Here is a 15,735-nt window from a genome sequence, read left to right on the forward strand (position 1 = left end):
CGACTCGCTCGCCGCGGCGGCTATGGGCTATGGCTATGCAACGGGCCGCATCAGGAAATTCGTTGACCTTGGATAAATGCTTGGGCCAGTTTGGATGTCAAATTTTTTAGCAAAACGTTACTGTAGCGTTTTCGTTGTTATTTGACAATTAGTGTCAAATCATAGTCTAATTAGGCTTAAAATATTCGTCTCGTGGATTTCGTCTAAACTGTGTAATTAGTTTTATTTTTTATTTATATTTAATACTTCATACATGCGTCTAAAGATTCGATGTGATGGAGAATCTTGAAAAATTTGGTATTTTGGGTGTAACTGAACAGGGCCTCGCTGTATTTTAGCAGAGCAGTGAGTTTGACTATGGCGACCCACCCACTCACCCAACTTGACGCCGACAGTTGCCTGCTCTGCTCTGCTCCCACCGCAAGCCTACAAAATCCCAAGCCGCGTTCGTCGCCGCGGGAGGCGGGATCGGGGCATCGGGGTGGCGGGCTTCACCTTCCTTGGGTGCCCGTGCCAGGCGCCACCACCCACCCACCCCCTTCCCCTTCACCAGCAGCAGTCTCCGCCCGCCATGGCCAAACCACCGCCGCCCACCTCCATCTCCACCTCCGACCCCGCGCTCCCAACCACCACCTCGTCGGCCCCCAAGTCGTCGTCCCGCCCCGCCGCCGCGGGCCTCCTCGCCCCACTCGCCGCCTCCGCGCGCTCCCTCCTCGCCTCGGCGCGTCGCTTCCCGGTGACCACGCTCGCCGCCGCCTTCTTCCTCCTCGCGCTCGTCATGTACGGCGAGGACGCGCGCACCATCGCCGAGCTCTCCATCGACGACTACCTTTACCCGGACGCCGACCTCTACAACGTCTCCGGCCTGCCGCCCCTCGCGCTGCCGCCGCCCACCTGCGACCTCTCCCGCGGCCGCTGGGTCTTCGACAACGTCTCCGTCCCGGCGTACCGGGAGAAGGACTGCACCTTCCTCACCAAGCAGGTCACCTGCCTCGCCAACGGCCGCCCCGACGATATGTGGCAGTACTGGAGATGGCAGCCCAACGACTGCGCCCTCCCCACGTATGGACTCATCCTCTCCAGATCTCCACCAATTACCTCATTGCGAGCTCGCATCTTGCCTAGTTGCCTGATTGCGCTAAAGATTGCGTCTTTATTATATTGCTCCCCAAATCGATGATTGGATTGAATTCCCTCCTTCCCCCGGCACGGCAGGTTCGACGCCCGGAGATTCATGGAGGCGATGCGCGGGAAGCGGCTGATGTTCGTGGGGGACTCGCTGAACCGGAACCAGTGGGAGTCGCTGGTGTGCCTGGTGCAGCCCATCCTGTCCAAGGGCAGGAAGAAGATCGTCAAGCGGGGCTCCTTCAACACCTTCTACGCCAAGGAGTACCGCGCCACGCTCGAGTTCTACTGGGCGCCCTTCCTCGTCGAGTCCAATTCTGACAACCCCAACTTCCACAGCATCAAGGAACGGATCATCAGTCCCGAGCGGATCGAGAGCCACGCCAAGAACTGGAAGGACGTTGACTACCTCATCTTCAACACCTACATCTGGTGGATGAACAACGCCGACATCAAAGTCAGGTCAACACCTACGACATCTGATCTGGGTTCTGGACTGGGAATGCGTTGTTTCTTTCTCTGTGGCTTTCTGCAATCAAGCAATGGGATCGTGTTCTGAGATCTCGCTGGGTGGATTTTTGCAGGAGACCGAATTCGAAGTATTGGTCTGAGAACGACGAGGTTCCCAGGATTGAGGCGTATGGCCAGGTGTTCAAGACGTGGTCTGATTGGCTCAATGACAACATCGATCCTGCCCGGACGTCCGTCTTCTTCATGACGATTTCTTCTCCTCACCTCAGGTGACCGAAAGCTGCTGCATTTATATTTCCTTTTCCCCCCCTCTATATGGTACAACCAATGGTGGTTGGCTGTGGACTTTTGATTGATTAATTCCTTTAGGAGTGATTTGCAATGCAACCTTGAACTTTGTGGACCACTGTCGGTTCAATTGGACTGGACACCATACATAGGCTTGATTCAAGTGGTTTGTTAGGCCCAAATTGCCTTCTATAGAGTTCTAGAGAAGCAACCTTCCTCTGGTTCTAGGGCCAGCTAGCTAGGCACAATGTCACTGTCCACTTCACCAAATCATGGAACTCAGCTTTTAGGTTAGATCATGACCCACAAGGAAAGTGACGGCCTAATGCATGGATGCTAAATCCAAATTTAGTTCAATTTTCTGGCTTCACTCACTACTCACTAGTAGATCTCAATTTATATTTCTATGATTTGTCATATTTGCATTCTGCAATCAGAAAATGAGGGCACTGTAGGCTTGATGCCATACATACCTTGATTGAAATGTTTTGTAAAGTTGATATCACCTTCCAGAAAATAAGTATTCCTCGTGACGTCATTGTCCAATTCTCCAAACTATGTGCTCAGTGGATCAGCTGTTTCCTTGGCTCAGGACCCACTAGGAAGTAGGAACAAAACAATAGGCCAAACTTATGTCCCTTCTATTCAACATTCCTAGAAGCATGTCACATTGAATTATATGAGCCCAGGCTTCAACAAGTAGACCTTGACTCCTTGAGTATCACTTGAGTGTTCACAGTCAGCAAGCATGAGATTATAGACTGCTGGTGACATTAAACAGTAACTGACTTGGGTTTAAGGATCAGTATTACAGTCAAATGAAAACCTTAGGTTTGGAATCTGGTGTTTTGGTATTGTATGATTCATGTGCTGTTCAAAGTGACGAAGTTTCAAGCCAAGAGTAAGGAAAGCATGCAGAAAATATTACAATAGAATCCATACTCATAAGTTGGCTAGTAGCTGGGAAAAAAATGGGAATTGTTGGTGCAGAGTGTCCTAGATGCCAACAAACTTGTATGAGGGTCCAGCTCAAATAGAATGAGAAAAGAAACAGTTGGTACAATAAAGGGGTACCTTTTTATGTGGGGTGGGGTGTCACTGTTGTGGGTGTTCTGAGATTGCTTTGCCATTTTTGTTGCATCACAAGAAACCTGCAAGCTAGGATTTGACCTGTAAACAACCTCTAGTGTAGAAAGAAAAAGGAGCCCCACTGTATCTGTTATGGTCGGCAGAGTCTATAGACGCCGAAGTGGCTAGGCTCAACCGATTGAGAGTCATTAGAGTTTGGTTAGTTGAGATTACAGAGTCCTAAAGCTAGGGATAGTTGGTTAAGTTGAGTCCTATATGTATCAAACTCTATGGATCAATAAAGATAAGCCTGGGATTGTGACTACAAGTCACCCTTGGGCGCCCGGCGTCTCCCTGTTCATCGTCACCCCCTTGCCGCCGCAATCCCAATCACGGCTCCTGCTAGCCGAACCCTCTCACGCTCTCACGCTCCTCGATCTCCTCCGTACTTCCTTCGAAGTAAATCCCGTCGCCATACCAACCTGGTATCAGAGACCATGGCAACATCCGGGGACTCATCGGCGACGGTCCCTCCTTCCTCCACTGCTCCCACGACCGGCGTGTCTGCCTCCGCCGTGCCACAATCCGTCGTGTTGCTGCCGATGGTTGGCACATCGGGCACCCTTGTGCCCACTGTGCCGTCCGCGTCCCAACCCATGTCGACCGCGGAGGCGCTCCAGGCGCTGACGCAGGCCATCGCGGGCCTCCAACTCCAGATGACAGCCGTCAACCACCACCTAGCGGACTAGGGTGCCCGGCTTTCGGTGCTCGACGGCCGGCCAGCGTTCCCGCAATTCGGCTTGCCGGGGTTCGGTGGGGTCCCAGCCCTACCCGCGGCCTCCGCGCCGGTGATCTCCGAGGTCGCTGCGGTGTCCGTGGAATCCGCCGTGGCGCCGCCGCCGTCTGCGCCATTATCTTCTCCAGCGGTCCAACGATCGCGGCCGCCTGCTCCACCGCCGTCGACGGGTGTGCCGATCACCCAGATTAATTTTCCGCACTCACCGTCACCGCTGCCTGTGTTCTCATCTACAGGACTGCCCTATGTCTCGGCGCCGACGTCGCACATGTCCTCGACGCCGCCACATATCCCATCACCGCCGGAGGTGGAGGGCGTGGCTGTGCCAAAGTACCACAAACTCACGTTCGCCACCTACGACGGCAAAGAGGACCCGCTCGGCTAGCTCAACAAGTGTGAGCAGTTTTTCCGCGGCCAGATGACACGGGAGGTGGACAAGGTCTGGCTCGCATCGTATCACCTCACGGGCGTGGCTCAACAGTGGTACCTCGTCTTGGAAGGCGACATAGGCCGCCCCGCATGGCCGGACTTCCGTCGCATGTGTCAGCAGCGCTTCGGCCCGGCCCTCAGCACCAACCACCTCGCCGACTTGGCCCGGCTGCCGTTCGGAGGATCGGTGGACGCGTACATGGCGGAGTTTCAAGCCCGTGCCGCACACGCCGGCGACCTCTCTACGCTGCAGAAGGCGCGCCTGTTCACCAGCGGTTTGCCGGAACACATCCGTGTCGACGTCGAGCTCCTCGAGCCACAGGACCTGCAGCATGCCATGCGGCTTGCGCGCGCTTATGAGCGCCGCAACGCCTCGCAGGCTCTTGCCTTGCCGGCACCGCGCTTGGCGCACCGCCCTATTGGCGCACCAGCCGCGCTGCCCGCACCAGCCGTCTCCAGTGCCACTTCTTCGGCATCAGCGCCACGCACGTTGACTCACACCGGAGGAGACGGCGGAACGGCGCAAGATGGGTTTATGCTACAATTGCGATGAACAATACATAAGGGGGCACAAGTGTGCCAGGCTCTTCTACCTCGAGGCCTCAGATTACATCGTGGAGGAGCCGGATGACACGGAGGACGCCCCGGCTACACCGCCATTCGACCCCGACGCGCCCATGATCTCTCTGTCCGCCATCACGGGCATCCGGGCTGAAAAGACCATGCAACTCCACGTCCGCATTGGCGCGCACCTCTTCACCGCGCTCCTGGACTCCGGTTCAACTCACAACTTCATCAGCACAGAGGCGGCTCGGCGCGCGGACCTGCAGCTTCAGGACTGCCACGGTGCACACGTGGTGGTGGCGAACGGGGACCAAGTCGCGTGCCGTGGTCTCGCCTGCGTCGCCAAGCTCGAGATCGGCGAAGAAGTCTTCCCAGTGGACTGCTTCTCCATCCCACTGGAGTGCTACGACATGGTCCTGGGGATCGCCTGGCTGCGGACCCTGGGGCCGATCCTGTGGGACTTTGAGGGTCTTCGCATGGCGTTCGTCCTCCGCAGCCGCCGCGTCCTGTGGACGAGCATTGGCTCGCCAAGCGCGGGCCGCGCAGAGCAGCTACTCTCCGGCCACATCTTCACCGACAAGGGGGCGGAGCCAGCCCTCCTAGACCGTCTCCTCGACACCTATGCTGACGTGTTCGCGGAGCCCACAGGGCTCCCACCCACGCGCCCCTGTGATCATCGGATACACTTGAAGCCCGGCACCGAACCCGTCGCCGTCCGCCCCTACAGGTATCCCCACCTCCAGAAGGATGAGCTGGAGAGGTAGTGCGAGGCGATGCTCCAGCAGGGGGTCATACGGGACAGCACTTCTCCCTTCTCCGCGCCGGTACTGCTTGTCAAGAAGCAGGACGGGACTTGGCGCTTCTGTGTCGACTACAGGTCACTCAACGCCGTGACGGTGAAAGACAAGTTCCCGATCCCGGTCGTCGAAGAGCTTCTGGACGAGCTCCATGGCGCCAAATTTTTCACCAAGTTGGACCTCCGTTCAGGTTATCACCAGGTCCGCGTCGACCCCGCTGATGTGGAAAAGACGGCGTTCCGGACACACCACGGCCACTTCGAGTTCTTGGTCATGCCTTTCGGCTTGTCCAACGCGCCTTCGACGTTCCAGGCGCTCATGAACCTCGTCCTCAAGCCGTTCCTACGACGCAGTGTTCTCGTCTTCTTCGACGACATCCTCGTCTACAGTTCCACGTGGACCGAGCACCTACAGCATCTCCGCGCCGTCCTGGACGTCCTCCGCGAGCACCGGCTGCATCTCAAGCAGTCCAAATGCTCTTTCGCTACCTCGTCGGTCCACTACCTTGGCCATGTCATCACGGCTGAGGGGGTGGCCATGGACACGACCAAGGTGGCGGCTGTACAGTCGTGGCCGCAGCCGCGTTCGGCGCGCGGCCTTCGTGGGTTCCTCGGGCTAGCCGGCTACTACCGCCGGTTCATCAAAGACTACGGCACCATCGCCGCCCCATTGACGCAGCTCTTGCGGAAAGAGGGGTTTCGGTGGTCAGAGACCATCGACGCGGCATTTACGGCCCTCAAGGCCGCGCTGTGTGCGGCGCCAGTGCTCCATCTCCCGAACTTCAACGCCACGTTCGTCGTTGACTGCGACGCGTCCGGCTCCGGCTTCGGAGCCGTCCTTCATCAAGACGGGAATCCCATCGCGTTCTTCAGTCGGCCCTTTGCGGCTCGGCACCTCAAAGCGGCTGCGTACGAGCGTGAGCTCATCGGTCTCGTCCAAGCGGTCCGCCATTGGCGCCCTTATCTTTGGGGGCGCGCTTTCGTCGTCCAGACTGATCACTACGCCCTCAAGTTCATGCTCGACCAGCGCCTTTCGACAATTCCACAACATCACTGGGTGAGCAAATTGTTCGGGTATGATTTCAGGATTGAGTACCGCCCTGGCAAGGCGAACGTGGTGGCCGATGCGTTGTCCCGCCGCGACGGCGACACCCCGCTCTTGGCGGGTCTCTGCGACACTGATGCGGCGTCCCTCGCGGCGCTCTCGACTCCGACGTTCCGGCTCTTTGATGACCTCCGCTAGGAGCTGGACACCGACGCCACGTTGCGCGCACGCCGCGACGCCGTGGCCGCCGGTGCGCACGGGGCCTCCTGGACCATCCACGAGGGGCTCATACTCCATGACGGACGCGTCTTCGTGCCTGCAGCGTCCCCGCTCCTGGACGACGTCCTCCAGCTCGCCCACACAGGAGCCCACGAGGGCATCCAAAAGACTCTACGGCGGCTCCGTACCGAGTTCTACGTCGAGCATGATCGGCGCGTCGGCGGCGACTTCGTGCGTTCCTGCTCCACGTGCCAGCGGAACAAAACGGAGACGTTGCACCCCGCGGGACTGCTGCAACCCTTACCGGTGCCCTCGCGAGTCTGGGCAGATATCTCCCTCGACTTCATTGAGGCGCTTCCCAAGGTCCATGGTAAAAGTGTTCTCCTAACCGTGGTTGACAGGTTTTCGATGTATGCGCACTTCATTCCCTTGGGCCATCCCTACACGGCGTCCTCAGTGGCGCGGGTGTTCTTCCAGGACATCGTGCGCCTCCATGGATTTCCTGAGTCCATCGTTAGCGATCGTGACCCGGTGTTCACGGGGCATGTGTGGCGCGATCTTTTTCGCCACGCCGGCGTCCAGCTTCGGATGAGCACTGCGTTCCACCCACAGACGGACGGGCAGTCCGAAGCGGTGAACAAGGCCATAACCATGTACTTGAGATGTCTCACGGGTGACCGCCCTCGCGACTGGCTGGACTGGCTGCCTTGGGCGGAATTCTGTTACAACACCGCGTATCACACGGCGCTTCAGACTACTCCGTTTCAGGTGGTCTACGGCCGTCCTCCGCCCGACCTGCTGCCGTATGTTCTAGGGGAGGCGGCACGGAGGCCGTCGACACCATGTTGTCCAACCGGGATGAGTTCTTGGACGACGTACGCGCTCGCCTCCTCCAGGCGCAGGAGTACGCTCGACGCTTCTACGACGCCAAGCACCGTGCCCTGGAGTTTGCCGTCGGGGACTGGGTACTGCTCCGCATGCTTCATCGACACACGCAGTCCCTAGCCCCTAGCGGTCGCGGCAAGTTGGGGCCCAAGTATGCTGGCCCTTTTCAGGTGATTGAGCGGGTGGCCGAGGTGGCCTACCGTCTTCGTCTTCCGGAGGGCGCCCGGATTCACGACGTCTTCCATGTCGGGGTGTTAAAGCCGTTCTGTGGTACACCGCCAACGTCCGAGCCTGTGCTTCCTCCACTTCGCCACGGCCGGCCTCTCCAGCAACCGGAACGCGTACTGCGCTCTGAACTTCGTCGTGGCGTCTGGCACGTCCTCGTCGAATGGTCTGGCATGCCTGCGTCCGAGGCTACGTGGGAGCCGGTTCCTTCATTCCGGGAAGCCCACCCTTCCTTCCAGCTCGCGGACGAGCTGTTTCCCGAGGGAGGGAGAGATGTTATGGTCGGTAGAGTCTATAGACGCCGAAGTGGCTAGGCTCAACCGATTGAGAGTCATTAGAGTTTGGTTAGTTGAGATTACAGAGTCCTAAAAGCTAGGGATAGTTGGTTAAGTTGAGTCCTATATGTATCAAACTCTATGGATCAATAAAGGTAAGCCTGGGATTGTGACTACAAGTCACCCTTGGGCGCCCGGCGTCTCCCTGTTCATCGTCACCCCCTTGCCGCCGCAATCCCAATCACGGCTCCTGCCGGCCGAACCCTCTCACGCTCTCACGCTCCTCGATCTCCTCCGTACTTCCTTCGAAGTAAATCCCGTCGCCATACCAGTATCTAACTGGAATGTCTAGTTGTCCTGATTCCTGAGACACAGGCTATGATATTGTGAGCACCCTTTGGTGCTGATCTGTTTTAATGCCTAAAAAAGTCTTGATATGGTCACTTGCCTGATAGAAAACCCTCGCCTTCTAAAATTCTGTTTGCAGTATTTATTATGTAAAGTGAATGTCAAGGTCCAATATTTGTCATCTCATCTGTGTTCTGCTATTCTGCTTCTGATATGAATAGAAGCTCCTTTTTACCCTGGTAAAACTATTGTGCAGCTGGTACGTACCATTGTTAATTGAACACGCGACCATGGAGTCTTTGGTATTAGGTTGATACATGAAAAAAAAGACTACAGGTCCATACTCCGATGAAACACTCAATACTTATACTAATGTTATGAAAAAAAACTTATACTAGGAGTATTCAAAATATCTGTGAGATGTCTACTTCGATGTTGCCTGCCTGTCTACCTGGCCAAGAATCTTGTAGAACTGTAGAATTCATATCACTCAAAACTGAACAGAAACATAGTGGCAGGAGTAGTAAAACAACAGAGGTTATATAAGAACCTACTGATGTGAGTGTGTGTGGTTTATGGGTTCTTGCCCCATTTTTCATTGTAGTAACTGATACGCAGTTCTCTTACGTGTTGAAGAAAAAAATAAAAATCAACAGAGGTGTTATCATTGATGCTGCATCATTAAATGAAATCTGGATGCAGAAGCTATGTTTAAATTGGTAACGTCTCTCATTAGGCTTGGAGTCTTGTGCATTTTTATTGTCATAGTCAGTGTCTGGAACAGCGAACAGAGTAAAATATAGATATCCTGTGAGTGTTGAGTGCCTCATAGCCTATGCAGTATTATTTTGCAAAGTTAGTGTCAGTGTCTAGTATGCTAAAAAATCCACACGAATCTGACCCACATGCTTCCACATGGGCATGTCCTGGACTAAACAGCATGAGAGGCAGCACTGCAGCAGCCACCCTGCACGTTGGGAATTGAGTTTATTTTCTCACTTGTTACAGCCATAGGCTTGCACATATTTTGGCGGTAATCTATTGTAAATCGTATTTGTTTCCTACATTTATATTGATAAATTTGTTTACCAGCTAAAAAATTAGTGAATTTTAAAGCAATTGTGTTTAGATATTGGCAACATATATCCGGCATCATGTCGTTAATTTCTGTTGCTTTGGGCTGTAAATTAGCGCAATATTTAACATGCCTTTTTATGTGTTGGTCTTGCTAAAACTTGCTTACTTTTTTTGTGATAACAGCCCACAAAATTGGGGAAACCCGGATGGGATCAAATGTGTAAAGGAGACGCTTCCGTATCAGAACTACAGCCAACCCCTGGATCTTTACCACGACATGCGGTTGTATGACCTAGTGGTCAATGTGGCCAGGTCCATGGAGAAGGTCCCAGTGTCAGTGATCGATATCACAAAGATGTCAGATTACCGGAAGGACGCCCACACGGGCCTGTACACCTTCCGGCAAGGGAAGCTGCTGACGCCTAAGCAGAAGGAAGACCCAGAGAAGTTCGCGGACTGCATCCACTGGTGCCTTCCTGGTGTGCCAGACGTGTGGAACCAAATACTCTACACGAGGATTCTTTCCAAATCATCATGGCATTCTAATTTTAGCCCCCCTCCATCCCAGTCCCTGCCTGTTCCTCCCCAATGAGAATCAGAAGGGGGGTGTTGGTTTTTGTTGGAGAATGTAGGATTATTCATTTTTCTTTCTTTCTTTTTGGGTAGATTGAGTAAAGGTTAGCGCAAAAAGAAAAATGGTGTGCTGATTACTGATGGTATAGCATGTAAGATGGTTCAGCTGAAGTGTAAATTAGTTGAGGAAACAACAGCGATCTAGTACAAAGTGCACCCTGGATATATAATATACATATACTAGTTCACAGGCAGAATTACCTATATATAAACCTTTTCCCTGCTGGATGATATAAAATGTGCCATTTTTTCTGTTTTGAAATGCCTATTGCTTCTTAATGCTTAGGAAAATATAATAACACGGGGATAAAAAACAGAGGTTCTCTCTTTTTTGTTTTACCTGGGCCCCTTGTGTGTGTGAGTAATGTACAGTATATAGGACAGGCGCAAGATCATTTCAATGGCAGGCGTGTGTATCTTCTTTTGGAGACCCATTTGATTTCAGCCTGTAGACTTCCGTCAGTGATCCCCTTCCTTTTCAATTTTCGGTTGCAACAGCCAACAAGGAGCTGTAAAGAACAGAATAGTGTTCTTTCCTTCAAATGATGAAAACTGTTGTGATGCTACGCAACTAAAATGGACTTGCTAGCGCCGGATGTCCGATCCGGGCACTAGCGTCCGGAGACTGTTTGCACAGGGAAAGAGCGAGCACCTAGCATGCCGGGTTCACGAGTGAGCGCACCAGCAGTGGGCCCGCACCGCCCCGAACGTCGTGCGCGCCGCCAGCCGCTTCTCACACGCATCCCATGTGCAACACCCGATCTACTTTTAAAACATCTAAATGCAACAGTTGCAACATACAAAAAAAAAAAAAGATAAATGAAATACTTAGAAGCAAGTGTATGAAACACTTGCGAAAACGCCTTAAAAATATTTGAAAACCATTGCAAACTATGCAACATTCAGATGAAACACTTGCAAACATACGTATGAAACACCTGGAAACACTTGAAACATATGCTTGCAATGTGCATGTATATGCAACATTCAGATCTACTTTTGCAACATCCATCTCTAAATGCTTGCAATATAACTCTAAAACATCTGAAACACTTAAAACATACGCTTGCAACATGCTATTTCAGCAAAACCTGGCAAGCAAGCGGGTAGAGCACTTCACAGCGGGATCCCGCTATGCAGTCGCGGTGGAGAACGAGGATGGTAGCGTGCGGGCGGCTGCGCGGCCCCCGGTGAGCGACTGCGCTGCCCCCCGCGGTAGGGCGCGTGCAGTGCCCTCGGCGAGTGGTGCCCGCGGTGGAGACGACAGCAACAGTCAGGTGGGTGCGGCCTCGCGTGGCGAGGTGGCAGCGGTTGTGCGGGCATGGAGGGAGCACACCGCAGCGATGTGGGCGCAACGACGGTGGAGAGGAAGGCGTGCAGGAGGCGCTGTGGAGCGCGGTCGTGGCGATGCGCTGCGGTGACTGGAGAGGAGTGGATAGGAATGAACGGATAGGATAGCTTTTTGGACGTCGGGATCCACCAGCAGGGATGTCCGCGCGTGGACAGACGTCTGGTTCCTGGCATTACCGCAACTAAAAGGCCTTCATTTGTTCCTCGTTCTTATGCAACTCTTGCTCATTATTAGGTAAAAAGCCCAATTCAGGTCAGGCCAGTAGCCCAATTGTTTTTTCAGGTAAAGCCTCAGCACTTGGTGGTTGTGGCCTTGCCTGCTTGTAGCCCAACCGGCATCAGCCCTTCTTTTCTTCTAGTAATTTTCTAAATACACCCTTGTAAATTTAAGTATTCCTAAACGAGCCCTAACCATTGTTTCTGAACAACTCAAGAAGTCAGGATCCAACCTTTTGAACAAAATAATTATCATCAAATGCAATGATTTGAGTCAAAGAGAAAATACCTGCTTACAAAGTAATGTAATTTAGTTGATTCTTTTTATATTAACTATAAATATGGACTTGGACCATAGGCGCGTCCTCTAAAAATGTCAAGAATATATCACGTCACGTCATTTATATAAATAAATAAAAAAGGCATTGTTAATACTCATGTAACCTACTCAAAGTGGATACTTTCCATTAACACTGGAGTAGGCAAAATGTATACACATGTTTTTGGAGAAAAAAAATATCATGTATTTTTAATTTAACATTGTTCCTTTCAACTTGCACCATCTATAGATTGCACCAATGATAATATCACCCACATTAGTAGGCTATCAATGATATATTCCGCTAATAGTGAATAAGGTCATTTACAAACATATATTCATCCTTAGCCAAATAATAAATCGGTTACAACGTTAATTACCGAGGGAAAATATAATAAAACTAGTAGCCATGTTAGCTATCATGACATGCCACAATTTGGTTATGCCATATATTTTGCAATGTGATAAAGGCGTATTGACTAGGGATCTAGCAAACCAAGATGAAAGACTAGACAAGGTGTTTGGCTTGCATTGCAATGTACAACAGTCACCTTGATTAACGACTTTTCGCGAAGTGGGAGTAGCTTGCAGAAGTAACATATGCTTGTTTTGAGTTTTGACAAAAAGCAGGAACTCCCATCTAAGCACATATTGTGGTCAGAAGCTACGATATGTGACAGGTCTGGACCACGGGAGTCTCTTACGAAGAGAGATGAATGGGAGTTAGCAGAAGACACTTTTGTAATTTTGTTTGGGGTGAAGAACCGTATGCCCATGTAGCGACATGGGATATGTTTTGCGTTGGATGAGATATTTTTTTGTGTTGCTTGGGACTGAAAGACTATGTTGTTGTTGTTATTGTTGTTGTTGTTGTTGATGATGATGATGATGATGATGATGATGATGATGATGATCAATGGCTTCACAACTCCCCTAGTTACGTGGCATGTCACTTTATTTGGAGACAAATATTTTAATTATCGCCTTGCATGAGAGAAAATGTGCTAGACCTTAGTGGTTGCTTGATTTAGTTTTTCACACTACCTCTCTGATGGACAAAGAACTGTGTCGTGAATGAGCCCAAATATTATCGTATCCTTACCCCTATCCCAAGTCAAAATGTTGCTAATATTATGAATTAGCGGTGGGAGATAACAGATAAGAAATGATACAAATGTAATCATATGTTTCGACGTGCTCCCTTATAATTTTTATGATTGGAAATGACTTTATCCAGAGCTTTTGTTTTATTCTCATGAATTTTCATGTCTTTTTTATGACCATAACACACACCATGTTTATAAATTTAAAGTAAGTGTAATCGTAGGATATATTTATACCTTCAGACAAAATATGAAATAATTACGAACGACTAGTGGTGAAAAAAAGAGTGACATATCTTGTCACTCTTTTTCTAACGACTAGTGGTAAAAAAAATTGACATATCCTGACATTCTTTTTTTTCCTTTTCTTTTATATCGTTCATGACAAAGCTCTTTGAATATGATCTCTATGTGACTCTAGCATGACTCAACTTTTAACATAACCCAAAATAGTATGACGAGAGCTAACCACGCCTTATAAATCTCAATTTTGAAGATTTGGTTTGAAATCAAATTTTGAGTTATAGGTAAATGCCCGTGCGTTGCAACGGGAACACATAATATCACGATAACATACGTATGAGCGTGTGTTGTACAGTTATCTAAAATAGATACCCCAATCATAATGTTTCAATCAATATTACATAAGTCTTCACGAAAGATACAGTTAAAATATAACTCTAAATTTGAATGCAAAACTAAAACATCAACTTCAATTGTCGCATCACTTTATGCCTACGATACGCGAAAGATAAGCTTGCACTTCTTTAGGAATCAAGTGCTACGGAAAGATAATCATAACAAGTTTATGTTTCACAATACATGTTTTAGAATATATTCTACAATTAAGAATCTAATCTCTCAATAGTTCGACTAAGAGAACGTGCTTTGCACGAATACCAAGCTGCAGTTGGTTTGCATGGTAGGATGAGGATTGAATTGGCAATCATCAGGCAGTGCAAAAAAGCTCAAAATTCCAACCAAAATGGATGGACTAAAACCAAACAAACTCACTGTAAATTACCCAAACAGCACGGCATATGTTCTTGTTCAAACAAATGAGCTCACTCTGGACTATCCAAAATGCACTAAATCTAAAGCATTGCCATACTGCGGAGATAGAAAAAAAGAAAAGGAGCATATTTAGCTTCCAGTTGAGTAGTTGACCATAGTGTAATGAAAAATATAATTATAAACATTATGGTCTCGATAACCGATCATGCAAAGGGAGACTATTCTAGTTTCATAAACATCCTCAGAAAAATTGTCAACAACTAACATGATGCTTATTAGAATGTCCACATAAAAAACAAAACACTGACAGATCCATGAACCATGGATCGACGGTGTGGTGTGTGAGCGGTCCACCATAGATTGAGTCCATGCTGAAAGGTATGAGTCCTTATATTTCCAATGTATTTTCTCTTTTATTCTTCTGAAGGAAGACGGGAAGAAAGTGTGGATATGTTATCCTGATGTCATCAAGCTAACAAGCTAGGAACGCTCGTGCAAAGCAGAGCACGGAACAGAGCACGACCGGTGCTCGGTGGCCATTTCCTAGCAACGCGAGCTTACGGTTGCGCAGTGTACCTTGCGCGCGCGCGTGCGTGGAGAAGGAGCGCAGGGGTGCGAGGAAGCTCACCTGTGGCTTACCAAGGTGGAGGAGCAAGGCCGGGACTGGCTGTTCCCCGAAGCGAGCTCACGCTTGGCAATGGCGGTGCGGCATAGGAGTTCGCGGGCGTGATGCTTGTGCTGCCCAGTTGGTAGTGGTGGCTGGTGGTTCACGCTAAGGAGCTCGACCGCTCGCCATGATCACCGATCTATTGCAGGCTCCGCGACTGCAGGTGGCGAGATCAGCGATCTGTTGCAATGGACATCGGAGCAGCATTCTGATTCCATGTGCCTGGCGTGTGTCAGCGGCAGTGGAGACCTGAGCCCGTGGCGGCGCAAAGCAGCAGCGTCGGTGGGGAGGGCGCGACGCCACGGAGACTTGAGCGGGGCGATTCAGCGACGGCTCCGCTGGTTGTCGTCGTCCGTGTGCTTCTGCTAGGATTAGCCGTGGTCGTCTTCGCCCACGTGCTGCTGTTAGGATTTGGTTTTGGGTGTTCCATTTCGCATAGCTAGAAGGGAAGACAGATGGGGATATAGGGTCCTGGTGACGTACCTGGTGGGTGCTCGTCGCTAGCTCGGCGTCGTGACAGGGTACGCCAGCGTCAGCGGGCAGGGCGGTGAGGCAACGGGCACTCCAGTGGCGTCGAGGCGACGGGGACAAGACGGGGCGTCAGACGGGGCCGGTACAGGTAGGACGTGGATAGGGCGCGACTGAACAATGGCGTTGATCGGCGGACGGCGTGTGCGATGGCGAAGGTGGCGCGAGGGCCAGTCACGAGGAGGTGAGGACGCGGTGCCGTGCGACTATAGAGTGCCAGGGAGGTCACGGTGCAGGTGACGGCACGGTATCGCGTGATTGGCGGCGTGGGGTGATCGTGGAATTGATCACGAT

At 51.2% G+C, this 15,735-nt stretch overlaps 1 protein-coding gene across 1 annotated transcript; it reads left to right on the top strand.

Moving 5' to 3' along the window:
- The first annotated feature begins 467 nt into the window (after nt 1-467).
- LOC136486044 (xylan O-acetyltransferase 3-like) lies at nt 468-10,480 on the top strand. Its single transcript, XM_066482819.1, has 4 exons — nt 468-1,062; nt 1,216-1,587; nt 1,710-1,865; nt 9,795-10,480. Exons 1-4 carry the CDS (start codon nt 572-574, stop codon nt 10,201-10,203), a joined length of 1,428 nt encoding a protein of 475 aa, XP_066338916.1. The 5' UTR covers nt 468-571; the 3' UTR covers nt 10,204-10,480.
- The last annotated feature ends 5,255 nt before the right edge of the window (nt 10,481-15,735 follow it).

Source organism: Miscanthus floridulus, chromosome 10 (assembly GCF_019320115.1).
Source record: "Miscanthus floridulus cultivar M001 chromosome 10, ASM1932011v1, whole genome shotgun sequence".
In the NCBI taxonomy this organism is placed as follows: Eukaryota; Viridiplantae; Streptophyta; class Magnoliopsida; order Poales; family Poaceae; genus Miscanthus; species Miscanthus floridulus.

Bases quoted from the DNA above. Each gene is read 5' to 3' on its own strand.
- LOC136486044 (XM_066482819.1), top strand. From the start codon at position 572: ATGGCCAAACCACCGCCGCCCACCTCCATCTCCACCTCCGACCCCGCG. The intron at 1,063-1,215 runs GTATGGACTCAT...CCGGCACGGCAG, and splicing joins AACGACTGCGCCCTCCCCAC to GTTCGACGCCCGGAGATTCA. The intron at 1,866-9,794 runs GTGACCGAAAGC...TTGTGATAACAG, and splicing joins ATTTCTTCTCCTCACCTCAG to CCCACAAAATTGGGGAAACC.